The 27,151-nt window shown below is 46.9% G+C and overlaps 1 protein-coding gene across 1 annotated transcript in view; it reads right to left on the bottom strand.

Moving 5' to 3' along the window:
* The window catches only part of LOC311320244 (ADAMTS-like protein 1), a gene marked incomplete at its 5' end in the record, with an annotated part of 119,693 nt that overhangs the window by 56,408 nt on the left and 36,134 nt on the right, over nt 1-27,151 (bottom strand). Inside the window, one exon of the mRNA XM_084451977.1 lies at nt 18,866-18,988. Coding sequence (XP_084308103.1) covers nt 18,866-18,988 — 123 coding nt within the window. The remainder of the gene's footprint in view (nt 1-18,865; nt 18,989-27,151) is intronic.

The raw sequence follows: 27,151 nt of genomic DNA on the forward strand, positions 1-27,151 counted from the left end.
TGTGTTTAACACTGTCCTCCTCCTGTGCCTCAACACTGCCCTGTGTTTAACACTGTCCTCCTCCTGTGCCTGAACACTGCCCTGTGTTTAACACTGTCCTCCTCCTGTGCCTCAACACTGCCCTGTGTTTAACACTGTCCTCCTCCTGTGCCTCAACACTGCCCTGTGTTTAACACTGTCCTCCTCCTGTGCCTCAACACTGCCCTGTGTTTAACACTGTCCTCCTCCTGTGCCTCAACACTGCCCTGTGTTTAACACTGTCCTCCTCCTGTGACTCAACACTGCCCTGTGTTTAACACTGTCCTCCTCCTGTGCCTCAACACTGCCCTGTGTTTAACACTGTCCTCCTCCTGTGCCTCAACACTGCCCTGTGTTTAACACTGTCCTCCTCCTGTGCCTGAACACTGCCCTGTGTTTAACACTGTCCTCCTCCTGTGCCTGAACACTGCCCTGTGTTTAACACTGTCCTCCTCCTGTGCCTGAACACTGCCCTGTGTTTAACACTGTCCTCCTCCTGACCTCCTTCCCTCACCTCTCTGCCAAACACGACTCTGACATCATCCCCCTGAAACTAATCTTCCCTCACCTTTGCGCTGCAGCTCTACCCTATAAAAGAGCATCTTATTTGAAAACGCCGAACCCCAAACTCTTAACTAAACACCTAAACCCCCAAATTTTCCCATGAGCCTTTGTGCTACTGTAGCAGGCTCTCCGCCAGGTCAACTGTGTCACTGTAGCACAGGCAGCCATCTGTGTACCAGGAGCACTGGGAGGCAATAAGGTTTTAAGGATTTCATCATTTACCAAATATAAAGGGAAATGAAAAGAGGTTATGGTAAAATAATCATCTGGGGATGTTCTAGGAACTTAAAAATAAAATCTAAAACCAAACCCTGCTGTGTCCATGTGTAGACCACATGACTAAATAGTGGCATCTTGTGCACAAGTTTATGTATTGCAGGCTTGGAAATCTTGGAAAACAATGTGACTTTTCCAAGTCAAGACGTATGTATTTATGCTTATAAAAGATACATTTAGTATTTAGTACTGTATATTTAGATGAGATAGAGCTACAGTACTAAGGAAGGTGTCATAGCTGAGAATGCTAAGCCCACTTCTAGGTGGACTATGGACTAATAGAATAATCTCATTATTATATTTCTGAGATTATTTTACCCTTTTAAAGCCAAATTTCTACATTTTGTAGAAATACCGGTGCAATGCTATCTGACATCCATGGAAGCTTCATATTAGATTACATGTTGTTTTCGTTATTTTAAATGCTCAAGTTGATATCAATTATTAAAATTCTTACATTAAATTTGATACTGTAGATATGACATTTTATTTTGTGTGAGGGTTTGGTTAGGGACCCAGGCGCAACAGGAAAGGAGGAGGCAAGGGACGGTAAAGCCCGGAGGGGCGATTTAATGAGATAACAAAAAGGGGGACGTGGTAGTCGTACAGCCGATGGTCAGGCAGGAGCGTGGTAGTCGTACAGGCGATGGTCAGGCAGGAGCGGGGTTGTCGTACAGGCGATGGTCAGGCAGGAGCGTGGTTGTCGTACAGGCGTGGGTCAGGCAGGAGCAGGGTTGTCGTACAGGCGTGGGTCAGGCAGGAGCGGGGTAATCGGACAAGCGTGGGTCAGGCAGGAACTGGAGAGATGAGGAGGGGAGGCAGGGTGAGTGAGAGTAATCACAAACGGGGAACGGGAAAAAACACTACAAAACACAGGTAAGGAGATGTAGGCTAGGCTATACTTTACCACATGAGTTTATGGTAAGATCTGGCGATGAGTGGAGTGTAGACCAGGTTCTTGTAGGGGTTGAAGGTGATTGCAGAACGAGGGACAGGTGTGGTGATGATGAATAGGAAACCGGTGAGTAGAGCCGCGCCCGCGTCATCGTCGGAGACGAGCGCGCCGTTCTTGTTGTTGCGCACGGGCCGATGTGCTGGGCATGTCGGGATCCGACTCTTCGCCACCGGAGTGGGAGGAGACTGCCGAGTCCGCGGAGCTGGCCGGAGACGGGGAACGCCCGGTAGTGGGGGGAAACTCCGGAGAGTCAGAGCGTTGCATGCCTGGGCCGATGCGACGTGCGGAAGAGCGCGTAGGACGCCCCGAGCGCGCAGCGGGCCCAGAGGGGAGAGAGGGAGGCGGTTGTGGAGGCGAGGGCATGCGAGCCGTAACATTTTGGTCCCATTTCAGTTGAAGAGCGGCTTATGAAGGCTTCATTAAGCCCTCATGAATTTTCTATTTAGCCCTACATAAATCTCGCAAAGTATCTATAACCGTACAGTACGTCATGCTTTAGAAAGGGTTCACAGGTTTATGTCATATTCAATATAGTGGATTACGCCACATGTCATTGGTAATTACATCACATTTATGAACCCTTTATAAAGCATGGTGCTTTGTGACACATTTATGTACACACAAACTGATAAATTATTATACATGGATGACACAACAAAGATACACACATACACATGCTAATGCATGCACACAGACGCACGAAAACACACACACACACACACACACACAGACTTTTGAAAGGTGAGAGCCTGGGGCGTGCGACTGACAGTACGTGTGGCAGACCCGAGGAGGCAGGGGGCGGAGTCTGCTCTCTGCGGTGTCCAGACAGCGCCCGGGGAGGCAGGGGGCGGAGTCTGTTCCCCGCTGTGTCCAGACAGCGCCCGGGGAGGCAGGGGGCGGAGTCTGTTCCCCGCTGTGTCCAGACAGCGCCCGGGGAGGCAGGGGGTGGAGTCTGTTCCCTGCAGCGTCCAGACAGTGCCCGGGGAGGCAGGGGGCGGAGTCTGTTCCCCGCGGCGTCCAGACAGCGCCCGGGGAGGCAGGGGGCGGAGTCTGTTCCCCGCAGCATCCAGACAGTGCCCGGGGAGGCAGGGGGCGGAGTCTGTTCCCCGCGGCGTCCAGACAGCGCCCGGGGAGGCAGGGGGCGGAGTCTGTTCCCCGCAGCGTCCAGACAGCGCCCGGGGAGGCAGGGGGCGGAGTCTGTTCCCCGCGGTGGATCAGTCAGACTCTGGGCTGTTTGATGTTCTATCAACCTACAGGTAGGAACCAATGTTAGTAATTTTCCATGGAGGTCAATGCGAGTTCGCCCATATGGCACGTTCAACGAGCCAATGATGGAAGGAGCAGACAGAACAAGACGATACGTGTAACAATTTGTTTTGGGTAATTGCGACATGCCGAGTGTGCATTTCTCGGGGATAGGATGTCTTTTTAAAAAACGAGAGCAGTTCTCTTCGGGGACAATGCATTCTGGGACGCCTGTCACCAATCGTTTCGGGTCAGCAGTGTTGCTGGGCCTTGGCCCAAGCATCCAGACTGTGTTTCACTGAGCTCCGTTGTGCGCCACGGGCCCATAAAACCTAGTAGCTGCCTTCAGCTCGCCACCGGGTCCCCTTTCAGCCCTGTTGGTTCGGATTCAGTAAACCATGAGCACCCTGGGAAAATTAGACAGGGAGCACCGTCCCGTTGTGGAAAGACGTGCCTCGCTGCTGTCGCCACACGCTGACGACAGAAACAGAATGACAGTGGGACTCGTAACAGTCTGGTATGAAATGGCCAGACTGAGGTGCTGAGGTCGCTGAGGTCACTGAGGCCCGGTTTCAGGCCCCGCCCCTTCTCTGATGTCACACCCACCACATTCAGGCCTTGTGTATATGTAAACAAAAGCCTCGCCCCCCCCAAGTAACACTTAAGTGTTAAGTACCTGTAGTACCAACATTGTAGTTGCATAAGAACTGCTATGTACTGTAACAGCATGGTATTAGGTTTTAGTGGTACACATTATACCAGTGGAATAATGCGTATTTGTATTTGCTCCTTGTTTTGTCAACACAACCTTCAGTTGGCCTTTTGCCACATCCAGTTACATCTGGAGACCCCCGACCCCCCCCCCCCCCCCCCCCCCCCCGCACCACCGCCCCCCCCCCCCCCCCCTCGGCCTTCGCCTTCTTCCATTCTTCCATTACCTACATATCGCTATTGCTATAATTATAATACCATGTGATTACATACAAGACCATGTACTGTAATTACTATAGGTATTGTAGTTATAGTAATTAAAGTACACCTAAAATGTAAAATGCTGAAAACAGTAGCAGCAGGGCCTTTAGTAAAAGAGTGATCATACAGGACAGCTCCTTCTCCTTAAAATGAGCCACTGAGCCCTGAGTCCTCCGACTGAGCAGGGGGAGCCGGGAGAACGCTCCGAGACGCAGCCCAGTGAAGCGCTGACGTCTTCCTGCCTACCGCACTGTATCCACGTCCCTAAATACAGTGTACACGAAAATAATGCATCTGGGAAGAATCATTCGGATTAATATTGGTGGAGAAAAAATGTGCTTTTCTTTTTCTCAGCGGTTTCTGTGTTCACGTGGGGATCTGAGACGTGGAACGGACGCTCACAATCAGCACGGGCGCATTTCGAACCCTCGCGCAGCGGAGCTCAGAGGCAACGCAATTAGGCCCAGGCCACTGTATACTTACTGGATTAGCGGAGGGCAACAGGCATGATCTGGTTGCATCTGTGAATGACCGCAGCGCCCTGTCATCCAAAACAAGCCTTCGGAGAAACAAACTGTCTCTGTGTGCGTCAGACATCTGATTCTGCCTTCTGGAAACAAAAGACTCTCGAAAAAAAAGAAAAAAAAGACTCAATTACAATATTACGCTGAATGCATGATACCGAATACAGAATATGCCTCAAATGCACAATTCTCATTTCTCATGGGGGAGGGGGGGGGGGGGGGGTTGTGGGGAAGAAGCTCTTCCTCACTTGCAAATGACTCTGAATGTTCCCCCAATTTAGCAATGTGTGTGTATTTGTTTGTATTTTTATTTTATTTTTATTTTTGGGGCCCCGTTTGATCATTTCTATATAGTTGTGCCATAATTTAGCCCCAGTGCAGTTGTGTTCAATCGTTAGTGGTTTGTGTGTCTGTGCAGGTATGGCTCAGAGTTCAGGGCAAGCCCCTCCCACCAATAATAAGGTGTGCAGGTGAACAGGTGTGCAGGAGATGGCATGGTGAGTTAGAAGTAAACAGGGAAGACCAGAGAACAACAGGTATTATTCTCCATCTTTGCTATTTGATCATTTTAATTATCTGTCTGTTTTTAGCCTGCGCTTGTGTTTATTCTATGTTTTGAAAACAAACACCTTTTTGAGGACACTGTGCCTGTTTTAATCGTATAATATGTGGGGCGTCGACCAGCCCACAGGTCACCACCAGAACACCATCCTTCTAAAAGGGACTCTTCTGCATCTTATCTAGCAGCTAGAATCATATATTTGAGTTACTAACGTACAGTATCTTTTGTGTTGTGAAATCAGTGATTCAACTGCAATACTTATATGATTATTATGTATTATATTGTGCTGGCTAGGTCATGAGACTTGTTAACAGGTCCAAGGAACACAAACCAATATGTTCACCGGCTGAAATCGGAACTCTCTACTGTGGCAACCGCAGTAAAATTGCTAAGTCAGTGGCCATCACCAAAGCAGAGATGAAACTGAGACTGTGGATATTGACATAACGCCAACACCCCCCTGTCCTCCAAAACGACAGATCATTCACACATTCGTCCAGGAAGGCCCCGTCTTAGAAACGTGTCATCGCCCCTTGATCAGAAACACATTGGGTCTATGGGAGCGGCCGTTTGGGAAGGGGGGGTAGGACTTTTTTTTTTTTTAAGATGAGAGAGGTGGAGTGTTTCTGGGTGTGTCTGAGTGGAGGGTTGGGGGAGGGAGGTGGGAGAAGTGGGGTGTTTGTTTCTGGGTGAAAATCCCAGGTTGTTCATTTTGTCTTTCGTCTAACTCTTCCACTGCTGGTCATGAGTCAGTCAGGGAGAGAGAGAGAGAGAGAGGCAGGAAAGAAAAAGAGGGAGGACGGAGAGAGAGAAAGATTTTTGATGCGCTTCACTGAGACATCCTCACAATAAACACACTATAAACCCTTTAAAACCGTACAATTATAATCTTAAAAACAAACCACAATCAGATCCCCCCCCACCCCACACACACACACACACACACTTCATTATACACAGATTGGCAGCACATAATTACAAACAAACATTTAGACCATCCGCCCCAACAGTACAGACAGCCCCTCCCAGACGCCGCACCCTCTCTCGAATTCAACCACATCCCTTATCAGCAACAAAACACGCAAACTCCCCTCTAGGGCGCGCAGGAGACCACACCCCTCAACATCTGGAGCGGGTCTGCTGGCCCGAGCCCTCTCACCAGGCTCCTACGCGCTACTACAGCCAACCTGGCTCGCCCCAAACAGAAAACTCACAAACAAACAATCAGCCCTCCCCCCGAACCAGAGTATCTGGGACCCAGGATAAACAAATCCAATGAGACGTTAATCCTCAACCTTCGCCGCCGGATCCAGATCTGGAGTAGGCGGGCTCTGGTACAGGACCTGGATCTGATAGGTGAACGGAAACCAGGCTCTCCTCCTGCCCCCGAGGAGAGCTGGGTGACGCGAGGTCGGCCCCAGCCGGGCCAGGACACGGTCGGATGCCGGGGGCCTGGGTCGGTCGGTCGGTGCCCCCCCCCCTCCCCCCTCAACATCCTCGGCCCCGCCTCTGCGCCCCTCCTCCTCCGTGTGGGTCTGAGACGGCGTCGGGCCCTCAGGACTGCAGAGTAGGAGGCCCGACAGAAGGCCTGTGAGATTTTAGTCCACCCTGCGTCGTGAGGAAATGCTGGCAGTCCAGCCCTGAACCCGCCAGCTCTCCTCGGCCACATGTCCGCGTCAGCAGCTGTCCTTGTTGTACAGTACAGAGCCAAACGCCGCCACCCACCGACTCTCCAAGTCTCTTGCCATGACCAGCAACGTCTAGCTCTCACACCACTGGTCAGGAGTCAGATAGCCCATTGCGCTGTATGGTAGTGAAATATGGGGTCCACTTAGTCATCCTAGCTACACCTGCTGGGACAAACATCCAACAAAATCTTTACATGCTGAATTCTGCAGATACATTGAACAGATACAGAGAAAAACATCAAAAAATGCATGTAGAACCAAATTATGCAGATACCCACTAACAATTAATATAAACAATTTTTTATCTGCCTTAAATCCAGCCCCCTAGACACCCTTCATTCCAAAGCCATCCAAACCCAAGAGCTGAGCCCAGATAAGAGTCCACTATGTCAGCTGTTGCTGAGACTAACTGCCCCCTCTCAGACACACTCTGACCAGTCACAACAACACTGCTTTCCAAACACCAATGAGAGTAAACCAAATTATAATACACTGTAAAGAAACCTACCTGGAACATTGGAAAAAAGTAACTAAAAGCCAAATTAGATTAGAATGTTAGGCCCTAAAAAGAGATTATAAATTGGCAGAATATCTCTCTACTGTCAGAGATAGAAAGCAGAGACAAATCCTAACCAACTACAGGCTCAGTGACCACATTGGCAATCGAAAAAGGATGACCCAAAAAATCATGGCAACCAAAAGAAAACAGAATATGTGATCATTGTTCGACAGGTGAGGTTGAAACAGAGATGCACTTCCTCCTATACCTTGAGTTCGATACCGATACCAAAACGATGCCTTTTTCGATACCTAGACTAATAAAATGACATTTTGTAATGCAATCACCTGAAAATGTTTTTACCATTATGAAAGTCTTTTTATAATATTTTTCCCAATATAAATTCAAAATGGAAAGGTAGCAGCTATACTACTTTAATATATATAATAATAATAATAATGTAATACTATACAGATGACAAAGGACACTGGAATGTCTTGGTTAGCCAAAACTGGCTCAATAAATTTTATTAAACTCTAACCTCCCCCACAACTCATGTAGTCTCCCCCTCTTGTCCCCCCCCCCCACTTTTCCCTTAGTCCCGCCCCCTTAACCATATTTGTCCAATTACCTTTTGCCGTGGTCACCTCCCCCAATCATCTTTTTTTTCATGAACAACTCCTAAATGAACAATTTTAAGCGTAAGTAGCCAAATACACTAGCAATTATAAATAAATAATGTGCATTTATGCAATTAAAAACAAAAAAGGCCATACAAAGTACAAAGTGAAGATGTATGAACTGTGACTGACAGACTATCAGCTTAGCAAATTTTTTAAGAATATGAGCATGTCTGCTTTCTCAGGCAAGAGACACGCTCACTCCCGGCTGATGGTGTCTCCTGCGGTGGAAAATATGCGTTCTGCAGGTGTAGAAGATGCCTGGATACACAGGTACTTGAGTGACAGTTCTGACAGCGCTGGCAGGCTATCCCTGTGACCTGTGCTGCTCGGACCGCAACACAAGGGCGTTTGGCAGCAGGGCAACATAAGACATGAAATCAACGTTTCATTAATATTATGTTTAGCTACTGCGTTGCTGCAATATTAAGTGGCCCTGCATAACATGTTAGCTAACTAGCTTCGATGCAGCGTTTAGCTTGTTAGCTAGCTAAGTTAAAGCTAGTAGACTATAGGCTACAACATTGGTTATTTAGGCCTGGCTGTATCATACAATATTGTAAACATTACTAAACGGCTTGTTTAGGTGGAGATTACATTTGCAATATTTTATTTTGTAAAGCTCATTGGGAATGGGAACGCACCTGCTGTCTGAAGTGCGGTGATCAAAAGCCTCTCTCTGTCCTCTCTCTCTGTCTAGCCTAGGCCTACACTTTTGCCGTTAGATGCAAAATAGCCTATTTATTATTATATATGATAAAAGGTCCTTTTTAGTCTCTTTATAAGGATTAATATATTTTGTATCTAACGGCGACAGTGTGCGGCATGTCATCTTTCTTTGATTATGCCGTTTTAGCAACTGGAAGTCGGGAATGGATATAGAAGGGCCAAGTCTACTTCCTGGATCGAATAATAGGCTCTTTTTTTCCGACTAGACACAGGCGCTTGAATAGGCTGAGTTCTAGAGACCTACAGTGCAACACATGATGGAAAATACAAACTATTGTAATTAAGCTCAATTTATTAATAGCAAGCTTATATTAAATTACAAAATTAACTGTTGCAAGCAACTTGAAATGTGAAGTTTCAGCAGAGCATTATTGTGTAATACCGTAAACGTAATACCGTAAACACAGGGAATGTCACGGTTCTAATACCGTGGACATTTTATACCGCAGTTCACGGTTTTACGGTATACCGTCTCATCCCTAGTCATCAATCATCATTGCGATTCTCCATGGACTAAATAACCAAGTTGAAAATCTTTACTGATTACATTGTGCAATTCGCTGGAAACAAAATGACGGTCAATGGAAACCAAAATAATTAACCCAATGAGGGCAGGATGTGATTAAGTTTGAATAAGTGTTCCCTTAATTCTTTTGAGCAGTATATATATATATATATATATATATATATATATATATATATATATATATATATATATATATTATATATATTATTATCTCCTTTTTGTTTGTTTGTTTTTTAAATAGTACTTCCTTAATGAGTATTTCCTGCCAATAAAACTTATTGAATTGAATTGAGACAGAGGCAGGACAGAGAGAGAGACAGAGAGAGAGAGAGAGACAGACAGGCAGACATACAGAGAGAAAGACAGAGAGGGGAGGACAGGGAGAGAGACAAAGAGGGAGGACAGAGAGAGAGAGAGAGAAGACAGAGAGAGAGGACAGAGAGGAAGGACAGAGAGAGAGAGAGAAGACAGAGAGAGAGACAGAGAGAGAGGACAGAGAGAGAGAGAGAAGACAGAGAGAGAGACAGAGAGGGAAGACAGAGAGAGAGGCGGGACAGAGAGGGAGGACAGAGAAGGAGAGAGAGAGGCAGGACAGACAGGGAGAGAGAGAGAGAGAGAGAGAGAGAGAGAGAGAGAGAGAGAGACAGAGGCAGGACAGAGAGGGAGGACAGAGAGGCAGGACAGAGAGAGAGAGAGAGACAGACAGAGAGGCAGGACAGAGAGGGAGGACAGAGAGAGAGGACAGAGAGAGAGACATAGAGGCAGGACAGAGAGGGAGGACAGAGAGAGAGACAGAGAGAGAGACATAGAGGCAGGACAGAGAGGGAGGACAGAGAGAGAGACAGAGAGGCAGGACAGAGAGGGAGGACAGAGAGAGAGACATAGAGGCAGGACAGAGAGGGAGGACAGAGAGAGAGACAGAGAGGCAGGACAGAGAGAGAAACAGAGAGGGAGGACAGAGAGAGAGACAGAGAGGGAGGACAAAGAGAGAGACAGAGAGGGAGGACAGAGAGAGAGGACAGAGAGGAAGGACAGAGAGGGAGGACAGAGAGAGAGACAGAGAGGGAGGACAGAGAGAGAGACAGAGAGGGAGGACAGAGAGAGAGACAGAGGGGGGATTCATGGGGAATCGTGAGGGGACTCCAGAGAAGGGCAGCGCTGAGCATCCCCCCGCTGATAAATCTGCTTCTGGACGTCCAGATGTCCACCCCTCCTCTCCCTGCAGCCGCCCCGCCCCACCAGTCCTCTCCAGCCACGCCATCACTCAAGACTATGGCCTGTCCAGCGCCAGAACGTCCAGGACGGCCCCTTACGAGAGACGGCTCGGATCTACCGAACCTGCTCCGCCCCCACGCCCCCCACTAACAACGCTCTCTCCTGCTGCCTCGTGCCCAGAATGCAAACCCGACCTGTTCCCTTTTAACAACCGCAGAAGTACAGGGGCTGTGTTTAATGTTATTCTCAAAAAGCACTCCGCCCGGGCGATCCCCTCCAAAGTGCCAATCACATGCCAACCACCATGCCAGGCCTTTACGCGTGCTTTCCTGATTGAGCGTGAGTGTGTGTGTCTGTGTGTGCTTGTGCGTGTGTGTTCCATCTAAGCAGGAGCCTTCGGTTACAAATCAAAGAAAGACCTAATATAAATGTACTAATTGGGAGTCAGAGTGAAGCATTTTTGTGAGGTTTTTGTTAAAAGTTCGTGTTCTCATGTTGAAAGACCAGCTTACTTTTCCCATCTTGAAAGAGAGCGCCAGGCTTATTTTCCAATTTTGCGGTTTGTGAAACATTTTCTCAAGAGGGCTTCTGGAGAGAGAAGGTTGGTGACTCGATATGATACACTTCAAGGCGCAGGCCGCCGTTTTAAAGACTTGGACTCCTTTGAGTGTGTGCGTGCGAGTGTGTCGGTGGCGCGCGGTACACCGTGCGTCTGTGCGGTCTGGTAGGGCCTAGGCGCGCGGCACACCGCGGTTCCACTAATACGCTTTTTACGCAGGCGGCCGAACCACATTTTCCAACGCCGCGGTTCTATTCCGGGGGTGCAGTCCGCTAGCGGAACACCAGGAGCCGCAGACGAGATCCCCCTCCGTTAGCGGAGGATGTTCTCTGCCCTCTCGCACCCCTAGTCCTGGGAAGAGGAGACTGACCAAAGACTGACCGGTCAGGGGAGAGATGGAAAGCGATGCATGTGGTGAGGGGACAGACTGCAGAGATGTGGCTGGTAGTCTCAGGCCCCGAAGCACTACAGAGAACACGGGCAGCCAATCAAAGTCCTGGAAACCTGACCAGCGGGAGAGATAGGATTGAGGTTGAGAGTTGCTCATTGGTCAACTTCAAAGCACCTTTGCATGGTGGGACTCGAACCCTCAACCCCCCGGTCCTCTTAAGAAGAGAAAACATTCCAAAAGCAATAATTCCAGGGGGATATTTTTTTGGGCCACTTCGGACAAAGGCCATTATAAAAAAGGTGTTCTTGCGCTACCACGGAAAACTGTTATGGCAGCTACAAACTGTTACAATGTGTGGCTACTGGCTCCCTTGCAATGTCATAACCTCCCTTTAAAACAAGATTAAAACCACGTTTACGGGCAAGGTATCATGACCTCCCACACACACACACGCACACACTCACACACATACACACACACACGCACACAGAGGCCTGTGGACCTGGCTTCGCAGCCGTATTTCCACTGCTCTGAGGCAATTAGAATGTGCAGCTTAAAAAGACCCGGGGCCAAGGGACCCAGGGTGAAATTCCTGGTGTATCTCTTGGCATCTCCGGAGCATGAACACGGGGGTGAGGAACATCTGCGAGAAATACGACCGCAAACGTAAACAATCAGAAATCAATCATTTAAAGTCGCTGTCTGCGGAGCGTGTGTGCGAGCAGGGGAGGAGAGGCGGGGGATCTCTCGGGAGGGGAGAGGAGTGGGCGGAGATGATGAGCAGGAGAACGGCGGAGGGGACTCTTAATGCACTAATGCAAGACACAATGTTGGCGGATGAGTCTGAGAATGACAAACGCACATTAACTCAGAGTCCAATCCTCAAATGCATGCGCTGGTGTTTTTAATTTTTTTTAAAACAGTTCCCATTTTAAAGTATAGGACGGTGAGTGTGATGAGAAGACGTGCGTATCGCACACACACGCACACACACACATACACACACACACAGCCCTCCGACACGCAAAGACACAAACACGCATGTGCGTACGTGAAATGCCTCTTTCTCACACACACACACACAAACACACACGCGCGCACACACACAGCCTGTCGTTATGTGGGCAGCGCGGTGAGGTCTACCCCCTTTGGCAGTAGCTCCCCCCCCCCACAGACACACACACAGCGCAGCGGTGCGAAGCCACATGAAGAGGGGTCTGACGCTCTCCGCGGGGGCCGAGGGCTGCGGTCCTGAACACATTGCGTTAATGGAACGTCCACACGGAGGGGGCGGGGCGCGAGGGGGGGCGGGGCGCGGAGAGAGCGGAGCCCATCCCGAAAACACGTGGCCCTTGTTCTACGCCCCCTGTTCTCCAGCCCTCAGCACTTTCTCCCCCAGCTGCCGCCGGGGGCCAAACCTACAGCTGCCGCCGGTGTTCCAGAGAGCAGCGTACCCGGGCCAGGGAAATATATTCCCTCAGCGCTGCCAGGAACCAGAGAGGGAGAGAGAGAGAGAGAGAGAGAGGCTGTCAGTTGAACGTGTCACTACCCTCACTCGCGGCCTTGCCATTCGTTTTTCCCCCAGCAGATATCTTTATTCTCATGGGTGGTTTGTGTTTTTCCTCGTGTGACCGGCGCTCGGGTGAGGTCGTGCACGTGCACCCCGCCTCTCCCCTCCCCATGCACTCCACCCCCTCGCCCCCACGAAAAACCCAACGCACTCGGTGTCTCCTTAACGAGTCCCGTAATCCAGCGCGACCGGTGGCCTTCTCATGGGGCGTCTTACCCACAACACAGCTGGCCGGGCCGCGCCAGGGCCCACGCAGCTGGGCAGCGGACGTCTGCCATGAGCCCCCCCCCCCTCACCACCCTGCCCCTCTCTGCCTACCACACCCCGCCCCTTTTTCCAGCTGTAAACCCCCGTTACCCTGGCACCCCCGCCCATCGCCGTAGTAGCCAGCCATGAGGTCACCGAGGTCAGGACCTCGGTAATTATTTCCCCAAAAATACACAGTATATATAATGCATGGCCCTGTCTCTCTGCATCTCAATGACGTGAAACCACTTGAAACTGAATGCTACTGTTTCAATAAGACAGCTGTCTGTGCATCGACCAGGCAGCCTACTGTGCAATAAGTAAAATGGTAGGAGATAAGCTATTGCTAAGAAGCTTTCATCAACAACATACTACAGCATCAGTGTTGATACAGGATGCAGCATGTCACTGATTTGAAGAGTGCAGGACTCGAGCAAGGCTAGCTGGCTTGAGGCTATGACAGCTAACTAGCTAGTTAAGAGGAAAGAGGTTGGCCAGGCTGGGATTTGGGTTTCTCAAATGATATTCTGTAATTAATCATTTTACATTACATTAATAAAAACGATTTGGCTTTAGAAGTGCCTGTCTTTTCACATTTTCAAATGCACAGATTTAAAGGAGTAGTTTGGTATTTAGCATTATAAGCCATGTTATAAGGTTATTTACAATCATATACAGTACAATGGTCCATATACACATTTTGACAGACTGTGCACTCATGAGATATTAGTGCTAATTGCTCATGTTACAGCTAAGCCACAGCTAACGATGTAATGGATCTCTATGGGCAGATACATGTTTGCCCACAGAGCCCAGTTGTGTACTTAGCTGTGACTTAGCTGTGACATGAGCAATCAGCAATGAACACTAATATCTCAAGAGTGCACAGTCTGTCAACATTTTTATACCGTTGTATATGAACATACATAACGTCATAACAGGGCTTATGATACCAAACTACTCCTTTAGACTACAGTAGTAGGTGCAAACTTAGTAGGCCTATAGGGCTGGACTGGACCGATAATGTGCAGACTAATATGATTGCTAGCGTAGTGGGCACTGAATATGAGTTCTTAAGGTTAGCGCGTGATAGACAATGATGGTTCCTCTAATCACCTACTGTATAAGTATTTTTGAAAGTACTTGCCCTTTTCCAAACAGTTTCCAACGTTGAGTTCCCAGGTGGTTATGTGAAGCAAACCATCTGGCGCATCAGGTGAGCTGTCCCCAGTCCAGCCAAAAGCCTGACAGGAATTAACTGGCTAACGCTGGCTGACTAGCTTCACTGGCTGGCTTTATTCATGAGGGATGAAAAGTACCAAATTAATTACATTTTAATTCATATTTGCTCTCTGTAGACTGTAGTAGCACGGCCCTTTTTCTATATTTTCATAATAATTACATGCATTAATTCAAACCCTTCATTCGAAATTATCTTCAAGCAACATGTGATGTAATCAATATGGTCTAATCAACCTCTCTGATTCCTTCTCCCACAGAAAAGCAGTCAGACAGAGCAGGAAGAGAAGAAGAATGCCAGAAAGATTACGGCAGAATAAGACAGATTTATTTGTACAAAATTAAATAAAATTAAAAAAAGTTAACCAGAAGGAACCAGAGAAAACGGTGACCATGACGACAGAGTATAACATAGAGCAGGACCGACAGAAACACAGAGAGAGGAGGAGAACAGAGAGAACAGAGAGGAGAACAGAGAGGAGAACAGAGAGAACAGAGAGGAGAACAGAGAGGAGATCAGAGAGGAGAACACAGAGGAGAACAGGGAGGAGAACAGAGGAGAACAGAGAGGAGAACAGAGGAGAACAGGGAGGAGAACAGAGAGGAGAACAGAGGAGAAAAGAGAGAACATAGGAGAAGAGAGGAGAACAGAGAGGAGAACAGGGAGGACAACAGGGAGGAGAACAGAGAGGAGAACAGAGAGGAGAACAGGGAGGAGAACAGGGAGGAGAACAGAAAGGAGAACAGGGGAAAGGAAAACAGAGGAGAAACAAGAGAAGGAGAACAGAGGAGAACAGTGAGAAGGAAAACAGAGATCAAGGAGCACAGTGGAACAGGAGTAAAGTTAACTTTCCATCCACAGAAATTAAAGAATAAAGTCACACATGGTCAGGTGTTTACAGATACAGAGAAAAACTGTTTGTTTAATTTCCGTGAGCCAAGAAGTGAAGGAGTGTAGGGAAAGACCATGACGCATGCAGGAAATCAACACCAGGGCTGATAGTGAACGGCCTGCACCAAACATCACACACACACACACACACACACACACACACACACACACACACACACACACACACACACACACACACACACACAGAGAGAGAGAGGTAGAGAGAGAGAGCAAGAGAGAGAGCGAGAGAGAGAGCGAGAGAGAGAGCGAGAGAGAGAGCGAGAGGCTAGGACATGTTGGGGCAGGCAAAGTGTGATTTAACACCAAGCACCACAACTGAGCCTCTACTTCTCATTACACACCAGTGACAGTAGAGAGGAACACTGACAGCCATCACTGCAGAGCCCTGCCCAGTGTTGGGCACCATCATCATCCAGAGCACCTCGGAGTTGTTGATTCAGTCAGGAACATCTCTCTGGATGAAAACTTATCAAATCTAAAATACAGTCAACATTACAGTATATACTGCATTACTTATCTACAGTATTCAGTTTCAAGAACAGCTATCCATGCTTGATAGAGAGAAACATACTAATAAGAGCAAAGCGTATACTAACTTGCATATCAAAATAATGATGGAATAAATTGTTATTGGCTGATCTTCTGGTGTATTGTCAAATTACAAAAAGCATGTGTAATTAGAAGAGGATTATTTAGTACAACCACTAGTGACACTTGAGTACTGAAGTAACACAACATGTGAAATGTACAGAAGCTGAGCCAATGGGAAGACTCTACTCACTCAACCAACCAACCAAACAACCAACCAACCAACCCACCAACCAACAGACCAACCAACCAACCAACAGACCAACCAACCAACCAAACAACCAACCAACCAACCAACCAACCAACCAACAGACCAACCAGCCAACAGACCAACCAACCAACCAAACAACCAACCAACCGACCAACCGACCAACCAGCCAACAGACCAACCAACCAAACAACCAAACAACCAACCAACCAACCAACCAACCAACAGACCAACCAGCCAACAGACCAACCAACCAACCAACCAACCGACCAACCAGCCAACAGACCAACCAACCAACCAACCAACCAACCAACAGGCCAACCAGCCAACAGACCAACCAACCAACCAACCAACCAACCAACCAACCAACAGACCAACCAGCCAACAGACCAACCAACCAACCAACCAACCAACCAACCAGCCAACAGACCAACCAACCAACCAACCAACCAACCAACCATCCAACCAACCAACTAACCAACAGACCAACCATCCAACAGACCAACCAACCAACCAACCAACCATCCAACCAACCAGCCAGCCAACCAACCAACCAAACAACCAACCAACCAACCAACCAACCAACCAACCAACCAGCTAACCAACCAACCAACTAACCAACCAACCAACCAACCAACCAACCAACCAATCAAGGGGTTAGGGTTGTCCACAGAAGCAGGATGTAATCTGTCAACACAGCTATACTGTACAGTAAGTGTAGGGAGTTTGTCTGGAGATACATGAGGCTGATCGTGCTTCACCAATTCTTTTTCTACAATTCTGGTTTGTTTAACACAAAAAAAGAAAAGATTTCACTGCAGTAATCTCAACGACTCTGTCTCTCATCCTATGGGGCTCCTCTCCCCGGACCCAATCGATGGGACTACTTCTCCAAGTCTGCCAGCATAAATATTTTCATTTGGAGGGAACAATTCATCTGGCGCTTTTTTTTGGGGGGGGGGGGGGAGTGTAGAAGAACACATTAGTAACTGTGAACCAGCGTCCTGGGTCATAACTAATTAAGCTGTGTTTGTCTTGGCTTTGGAGGAACACTAATGTTGAGGCAAGATCTAACATGAGAAGAGAAGGCTAGGGCTATAAAGACCTAAAGCTACTTGCTATGAGGTGAGGAGAGAAGAAACATGGCTCCCGGGATTCTTCTGAGCCTACCGTACGCAGGAAAACGGCTTTACAATCGTCAGCTTGTTCATACATCACATTTCTATACTGTACGTCGTGAGAGAGACGTTCGGATTATGTCAGAGGAACTGGAGCTGTTGCTTTCACTGACAATACAGTAGAGCAAGGTCATAGTTCATAGTTTCCCTCTGGAATATGTAGAGAGTGGGTCGTATGCCCACCTCCCTTGTTCTCTGTAAAGCGCATTGTGTTGCCTCTGGGTATGAAATGCGCTATACAAATAAAGCTTTGATTGATTGATTGATAGGTCAAATCCCAAACCTCCTGATTAAGCCCAGTGTGCGTGTGTGTGCGTGCGTGTGTGATACTCAACGAGACAGCAACATTTGACAAAATGAGACCAGTAATAGATGAACGCCCTAAAAATGTCAGGTCAACTGGAATGGTCTTGGCTAATCGGCCTTACAGTGAGCAACCGCGTCAATGACGAACGAGCAGCAGAGGTGAGCCAACCGGCTATGTCGAACCGCGATGGAAAACGCTGGATAACCCGGCCCTCGCGTTAGATAAGACAGTGATTGATTGGCTAAGGACAAACAGCTGGAGCTCTGTCCCCTTCGCCATGGCCGCTGACAGAGTGGAGCACGGTGACGCAAAAAAACAAAAAAAACAAATCCCTCTCCTCCCTGGATAAGCGTCATGCTGTTTCACATCATGAGGGCTCCGCCCAGGCTCAGCCCACGGTCAGGCGCTACCTCCACGCCCACTTTCACCCTATCGTATTCCATGGCACATTAAGTCATCTGATTCATGGCCTTGTATAGTAAAGGCAACGTCATAGCAGAGCTGACCGTGGAATTAGGGAGCGAAACGCCCGATTGCCTCGACGTGGAGTCCGCTGCACGCTAGGTCAGCGTCCTCAATGGTGCTGTTTGAATCAGAGCATTCTTCAAAACTCGTCATCAACAAGGCCTAGTCTCAACCACGGCAGTTACCACAGCTTGTGACAGACGTTTGGGTAACACTTGGTTACGCAGTTGGAATAAGTTATGGTGGGTGGGGGGCTCTCCAGGGGTAAGTGGATGGAGGGAGCCCAAAACAAGATCAGTATTAACATCCACTTGCTATGGGGGAGGGGGGAGAGCACCCCTCCCTCCATACCCTGTTATTTATGCAATAGCCTACATCGCTAAACCAAAAATGTCATGTCATTACATACTTACTTGATACTACACTTATATCTTTACTTGATACCTACAATGTTGTTACTACATGGAATTATCTTATCTTTTATTGTGTTTTCTTTTCCATATAATTTTCCTGCTTTTTGTTTAGTTTATGTCTATTTTTATGTACATTCTCTGTTGCAAAGCACTTTGAGCTACATTTATTTAAAGAAAGGTGCTATACAAATGAAGTTTTATTATTATTATTATTATTATTATTATTATTATAACGTTGCAGAGTTCTTAACGAACACTTGAGGTGAAGTGGTCCGGACAGTTGTGGTCCGGACAGTTTGTTAAACAATGTTGAGTATTTTCAGTCAGGCACTTACTGGGTCCTCCGGCTTGTGGTTGCTGGGGCTTTCATGGAGATATTCACCTGGGAGGTCGTCGCGGTTCGTCAGGGTGAACTCCCGGATGAACACGGCGTCCCCGTCGTTGGCTTCCACCTTCACCTAGGACAGGAAGTCAAATTCTGAGTTCACTTACAGTCGTATTCACAGTTCCCTTCCTGGTCACTGGTGTCTAGGTGTTATTGGGTTCGCCACCTCCACCATGCCCCCTCCTCTACCTCCCCCAGGTAGGGCTGGGGCGACTCCTCCGGACCCCCCCGTGCTCACCACCCCCTCCTCTACCTCCCCCAGGTAGCGCTGGGGCGACTCCTCCGGACCCCCCCATGCTCACCACCCCATCCTGTGACCCGGCGTGTATTCATGCTCTCCCTCCTCTCCCGGGGAGTCGCGGTGCACGGCCTCCTCCAGACTCAACGCCCCCGGGCGCCTTGGCACGCGCCTGGTACACCGACATGAGCTCCACCGGCGTCAGTGAATGCGCTGACGGCACGGCTCCGCAGCACACCTGTTCTCCGTTCCCTCATCAGCACACCTGCTCCCCATCTCCAATTAACACCAACCCCTACAAGAACCTAGTCAGCTCTCTAGTCTATAGCAGCCCACTTACCTGTCACATAAACAGTCCTGCCATATCCTACGCTCTCAAGACTTTATCACTCTCACCATCCCCTCAGTCTCCTTCTCTCCCTCCTCGACCTGGAACACCCTACAGCAGAACTGAAGCTGTCCAGCTTGATTCCCTTAGGTGATTTTAAACTACTTTTAGGGAAACTGGAGAGAGTGTCTGTGGAGGTCTGCGCTGGCTCAGGTACTTAATATAATCTGTTTACACAAGCCCTTTTGCATTTATTATTTTAATGTTTGTGTCCTACTTTTTGTCTTTGTACTGAATGTCCTGTCTGTCTGTAACTTTGTGCTTGATTGCCCCCGTTTGTCTGACCAGGGCTGCGTTTCACATATTCGCTGTACCTTGGCGCTCTACGACGCTTCTCAAGGTATACCTTGGCGAAGGGACAGTTTTTCCTACGAGTATTTCCCAGACCATCCCTTAGTGGGCGCCTGAAGATACATCGTATGGTACGTCGTAAGGTACATCGTTGTCCCTTGTTGTTGACGTTTTCAATACTTCATAAGAGAGACATGACTAACAGGAGAGTGCACAAATAGTTACAGAGAAGTTGCCTACATGGTAGGCCATTATGTGTTAGCTATCACTGTAGTCTCTAATATGATATTTGAGTGAATCATATAACAAAGCAGAGTAAGCACTTAGCAGAATACCGCAAGGCAGAGGTGGGGAAACAGAAAGCAGAGAGCCAAAGGTAAAAAAATGGGTAGGGGTGGCTGGGTAGGGACAGCTGACGACACAGAGTGGGAAGGAGCTAGAATGATGATGATAGCTAAATAAGTGACTGATTTTGTTCACTTGGTGTTCTGAAAAGTTGGCATAGCCTACCTCCTCAGGATGACCTACCACCCATTATGTTATGTTCAATTCATGGGTAGCGCGTCCTGTCAGGTAGGAAATGTTGATAGGCATTTCGAAATTTCCTACATAACAGAATACGCTACTCATAAATTAAACACAATATTGTTTTAATGCAGCCATGATGTAGGCCTATAGGCCTATATGAAGCACGAGTTGGCTGTGACACTAAATAGAAGGGGACCTTGATTATTTACCTGTGTCTACCTTACTATGGGTCTAGAAGGCCTCATTGGATTAATCAATTCGCCTAATATCTGTTGGTATTCTATATAGTGGTGGGGTAGCCAGACAGCCAGAAAGGTCATATGCCATCAAATTGCTCCTTAACATAAAAAAATATTGCTCCTTTACATAAGAAAGTGTTGAATTTATATTATGGATAGTCCCTATATTTTATTTGGCTCAATACAATTTTTAACGACAACATTCCCATGATGTGTTATGTAGGCTATGCGCAGGTAGGGTAGATAGTTGTGCGCTATATTGCGACTCTTCTTTTATTGTACACTAATGATGTAGTTCGCGCAGGAAGGGTAGATAGATGTGCGCTTTATTACAACTCTCCTTTTTAAAAGTATAATTTTGATCTTCTGATCAAAATTATTAATTCTGATCTTCTGATCAAAATTATTAATTCTGATCGTTCAAAAACTATAACGCGATGAACGGAGCGCATCGCTAAGGGACAGCTTACGATGGGTTCAGACCGCCCTTAAGAAAGTATCCCTTGGCTAAGGTATACCTTGGCTAAGAAGGCTCTGGGAAACAGTGCGTCGGCTCCAGAGAGGGCTTAAGATGTATCTTCTGAAGGGCGATTTACATAAGGGCGATTTACGATGTACCTTGGGTGGAGCTGTTTCCCAGAGCCTTCTTAGCCAAGGTATACCTAAGCCTAAGAAGGCTCTGGGAAAAACCGCGCCACCTAGAGGGAGACCTTACGACGTATCTTACGATGAACGTAGCGCTACGATGCCTCTGGGAAACGCACCCCTGGTCTCTTGGGAATGAGACCTTGTATCGCAACACAATTTTTACATGTATAAAAAAGTGTTAAATAAATAATTTAAAAATACAGTATTTTTGTGTGGTGATTATCAGTACCTAGAAGCCCTCACTGCGACTGGGAGAACTTCTGAGAACCAAACTATGATATTCATGGACACCAACGAGAATTCGATCAGATTTTGTATCAGACGCTGATTGGCCCGCACAGATAGTGGGCTGGGCAGAAAGACTGATTTGGCCTCTGATTGGTCACTGACCACAGATTTCCACTTTTCAAGTGTTGCTAACGAGTAGGGCTGGATTTAAAAAATCGATTAATCGATTCTGAATCGATTCTGAATCAAATGATTCAGAATCGATTCATGAATCCCAAAATCGATCTTTTATTTAATGAATGAATGAATAAATGAATGAATTAATAGTTAATTCATTCATTCAATGATTCATTCATTCATTCATTCATTTCAGTATCGATAGCCAGCCCTAGTATTGATGTGTTGCATAACTTGGCAGTCATGTAATTAAGATTACAGCTAAAAAAACAGGTTTTAGTAACACTAACCGAATCGATATTGAATCGAGTCGAATCGATTCTTGAAATTTGAATCGATACACAGCCCTACTAACGAGTCCTGCACTCTAGCGAGCTGTCAGTAGCATATCTGGCACACAAGGTGCGATTTACATGAACTTTCTTCCATGTTAACTCTCACTTCAGTTCTATTTACACAAATGGCAAAGTGTATTACCTAAATAAGTTTTTCATGTAGTCCTGACTACTGATGAAATAGTGTTCAAATGCAGCTGGATTTGAAAGGTAGGCTAATGCGCTGGCTCCGCCCCTCTGCCCATGTTTTGTGGCGCTTGACTCCAGACTATCATATCACTAACTTTGTGTTTGCCCTTCATAAACCCTGGACCTCTGGGTTCACATACAACAGCCAAGACCGTTTTCCTCACATTTGCACTCAACACTTTTCCTCACATTTCTGACGCTAAACTGCCCGCTTTGCTGTTCAGAATCAGAATCAGAATTTGTTTTATTGCCATTGTAGTTTTTAACATACGAGGAATTTACTTTTGGACATGGTGCATAACATGGAGACAACATTGGACAAGGTGCAGGGACAAGACAGGACAGTGCAAAGACAGAACAGTGCAAACAGCAAGTACAAAATACTAGTGCAAAATAAGATCAGTGAGTGTTTACAGTAAATGTGTGAAGTGTTACAGTAAATGTGTGAAGTGTAATGTGTATGTGAGGGTGTGTATATGGTGTGTGTGGTGTGATATTTCCACCTGCCTACCGAGTTGTGTATTTGGGTTCAGAGTAAACAAGGAGATAACAGTAAGTGGAAAATTAGATAGAAATTAGGGTTGGATAATAAAATGCTGGTCTGAACGAGAGGGTGTCACATTTCATCAATCAAATCCCAGGCTGTTAAACCTTCCAAATTCCAATCGCCCACAATTCAATGCTTGTCGGCAGTGCCTCAGTGGATGACTGTCTTTTGTAAATATCAGTGAAACTAACGTTGTTTGGTTGACTGTCTATTTTAGATTTCTTTCTCCATGAGTTTCCCCTATAGAGGTAAGAGTTCTGGGTTCTGCTGGAATTCACAACCCCAGGCCTCTGATGTGACAGGCCAGACCCACACAGGTGCAGTTTGGACAGAGCTCATTAGTGACATAGTTGTTCTTATATTGTAGGACTCAATAACGACATTCTTATACTGTAGGACTCAATAACGACATAGCTGTTGTTCTGGAGGATGCGCTGACATATGGGCCCGGCCCACAGCTGCTCTGTATCTGGGTCGTAAACACCCTGCCATGACATGGATCAATGGACTGGTTGCGGGGCCTGGGCCAAGATAGATCTGGGACATGGAGAGAAGGGAACAGGGGTTAGGGGGTGTTAAGAGTTTTTATTATTTCGGGGGGTTTAGTAGGAGAGAAGTAGGTCTCCAGGGCTGCTAAGCAACCGCTAGTGAAACATACACTAATGGGACTGTGGGAAAGGTAGTGAAGCGTTTTAAAAGTCGCAAATCAAATCTCTGCTAATGCCCCCCAACGCAACGCTACTCAACTGTTGCGATCGCTTAGCCTGCGAAGGCGTCCGAGCGGAGTGATGAGGCAGAACGTTGGGAACGCACACCCTCGTACAACCCTCCTACAACCCTCCTACAACCCTCCTACAACTATCCCCGGGTTCACAAGCTGCCAAGCACAATGACGGCAGCATAGCCTCCAGTCCACAGGCCCAGGGGAGGTTCAGGACAAACTCTGTCTTTGTCATCTTCTAAGATAATGTAAGTGGCAATGCCTAATCGCATTATGTTGTCTCGGTGTATGAAATGCACTATAATAAAAATTGATTTGATTTGATTTAATGGGTCTCCAGCAGTAGCATTTTACCATGCTAATCCATTCAACCATGACAGGTTTATTGGCAATGAATATGGTAAAACCAATAAGACAATGCTATTCTGTGATCTAATGTAAATATCCCTAGACGGTTTATGTAATCCACACACATGCCAACAAGTTGAGAAAGGGCTGAATTAGACTTAACACAAAACAAAATGAGCGACAGCATCTTTGGATATAATCTTCTCCATATCTCCTTTTCATCAAAGACTCTGATCTGTAAACACTTCAATGCATTTTTGGAGGATAAGCCAAATAGCAGACTACGTAATGCAACACGGGCCACGGCAGGTCTTTTGTTTCGCTCGATGGCGGTTCTCCGGTTACATCATTAGTTTCAGACTCTGTGCACACCGCTGCAATTTATGCTGCTTACACAACAGATCACTGCACAATGCACTGCTAACCACAAAGACAAACACTGTGTGGGCCAGGGGGAGCCCTCATAATCAAACACACGGCCAATGTTCCAACCATGTAGCCTGAAGCTTGTTGAATACACTTATAACACATGTACGTGTTTCCTGATGGTGTGGAAGACTGATGTTTAATGAAATTAAGTATAGCCACACACCACTCAAGTCTGTGATCTGATTAGAATCAAATGTGATCAGTTGTTGCTCTTGATGAGAGTTATTTTTAAATCCTTATCATACAGTATGGACACGTATGCATGTGCTATGTGTTTCAGACCTGTTCATGACTGCTTTTTGCTTTTTAAAGTGTTTTATGTACCCTCAGTGCAGAAAAACGCTCTGTGGACATTCACACAGTCGGAATCGCCGCAACAAGACGTAAACAAGTATTAATAAAGAGTAAACGACTGAATAACTTGAATGTTTAATGTTTGTAAGCAATTATAAATTATCAATAAATTATCATTACCCAATTACACAGAACTACTAGCCTCATGAGACCATCCTGGTCTCTCGAGTGCACATTCTGTTTCTCTCCTTTGAGGAAATACTAGTATTAGTAGTAGTAGTAGTAGTAGGTGTGACAACAGTGAGAAGTAACTGCTTGTACCAAAACAACAATGGAGGCTCCTAAAGAGGTTGCTCTTCTAGCATGTTATATCAAACTGAATTTTTATTGGATGTTATATTGAAAATTATTTTTTTAATTTAAAAAAGAGCAAAGAATGGCACCAAAGGCTTTTCCCGTTAGAAAATATATTTCCGCTCTTCTCCCGACTGGCTTCGGTAAGAGTTTGATTTACCTGTGATAGATGCTTCATCCAATCACCTGCCTGTATCTTTTCAAAGTGCCTGCCCTTTTCCAAACAGTTTCCAACAAAGAGTTCCCAGACTGTTCTGTGGAGCAAACCATCTGGCACGTCAGGTTAAGGAACTACAGCGTGAGGTTGAAATCAATCCCAGACCTCCATACAGTGATTTTAAGCAGTTTTTATAGGATATAGGAACTGATGCAGTGGCCCTGTGTGTAGATTTACTAATCATTTACTGACCACTGTTTACAAACCGTTTTTGAATAGTTCATTCATTTTAATAGGTATAATAGTGCTACCCAATACATTAAGATTATTCTATGAGCCATAGATCCTCATGACTTTGTCTAAAGAGTGAATTTAGCTATAGCAATGGGATATTGCTTGTATTCCTTGCTAGGGGGAATGCACGGGCACTCATGTAAAAGCAACATTGTTCACCACTTATCCTTCGTCTAGCAGTTGTGAGCAATTTGAATATATCGCTGACGTGTCCAAAACCATGACATCTCTCAGTTACAATCAGTATGTCGAGCGCTGCATTCCTTAAAAACAGAGCCGAGTCAAAACCAATCCCGGGTCGGAGATGTCGGCTGTTGTCACCAGCGTGCGGCTTTCCATCGAAAACAACGGGAGCTAAATAATTGGAACGTCATGGCGTGGTCTGGCGCGTCGCTGGCGTATGCGGCGTGCGGCCGCCTCTGAAGCTGGGTTCACGTTCAGCCAACAGCTAAGACCGCTTAAACAGTTTCAGAGACAGAATTGTTTGTTTTGAAACTGCCTTGTCAGTTCTAAAACCGGAGTTCTAAAGACACGACGGATCTTCACGGCTCTAGATGTAGAACAGAGAGACGTTTAAAAAAACAAACAAAAAAACAACCACATTCTATAACTGCTTAAAACCGTCTTTGCTGCTGTGTGCACAATATCAAACTGATGCAGTATGCTGTATCACAATCAAGCAAGCAATGACTTCCCAATGGCTGTCTGTGGTGGGCTTGCCTTCTTCAGGGATGTTTACCCCTCACAACTCATCAATAAGATTGAAAACAGAAGGCCAAAGTCCAACCTTATAGTCAACATACTGGTACTGCAGACCCCTTCTATGTCCACCACAGTCTTCCATCATCCACCTCTCAGACAGGGGGGACATGCTGGAACCTGGCTGTACTAACGCTAATGAAGGATTGCAGCCAGCAACTTTCTCAAGTCTTTAAGGGGATTCTATCACCAAACCCCCCTGCGCCCCCCCCCCTCCCCCTCCCGGCCCGTCTTAAGAAAACAAGCTGGTTGTTAAATGCTGCCCCCCCCCCCGCCGGACCGAGACATTCAGAATTGGCCGAGGTCCGAGCACCGGTTTCCCAAGGTCCCGAGGTCAGCGCAGAGCTCTACATCACATGGCGTGCTGGGGAACATGCTCTTCCTGGGGTGCAGTTCTACGAACTAACAGTGGTACTGTGTGCATAGACGTGGCAAAGCTGCAACGGTTCTCACAGTATGCTGGTGGTTCACTAGAGAGGGGGGGCTCGACAGAACACTACCCGATCCAGGCTGCCCCCCCCCCCCCTCCCAGGCCTGGTGAGCTCCTAGGTGTGCAAGGTTTCATTCAAGCCCATGATAATAACATAGTGCATGACATCCACTGTACAAGGAAGGGAAAACCACAGACCTAACGTCCGTCAACGTTCCAGTAGAGCGGGGAACTGCAGAAGCAGGGCGCGCATGTTAAAAGAGGAAATCTAAAGACTGGCACCCATCTGATCTGTCGGTGACAGGGAACGGACCGCCAAGCAGGTGGAAGACAGAGCACCGAGGACTGACACTTCACTGCTTAAAGGGACACTGAGCTTGAATGTTTTACCCACAAAACATTGTGGAAGTGGGTGAGTTAAGATTCCTTGCATTGCCTTCATTTCTTAGTTCACTTTGCTCACATATAGTGTCCCGTTGTGTGCTTGTGTGACTACCATATAAGGCAGACAGACAGACGGACGGACAGACAGACAGACAGATGCATAGATAGATAGATAGATAGATAGTTGGATAGATACAGTAGGTATTAACTTTAATAATCCTTGTAGGAGGAAATGTGTTCTTTCAGCAGTGGAAAATT

This window comes from Borostomias antarcticus (genome assembly GCF_949987555.1).
Source record: "Borostomias antarcticus genome assembly, chromosome: 17".
NCBI classification, from domain to species: domain Eukaryota; kingdom Metazoa; phylum Chordata; class Actinopteri; order Stomiiformes; family Stomiidae; genus Borostomias; species Borostomias antarcticus.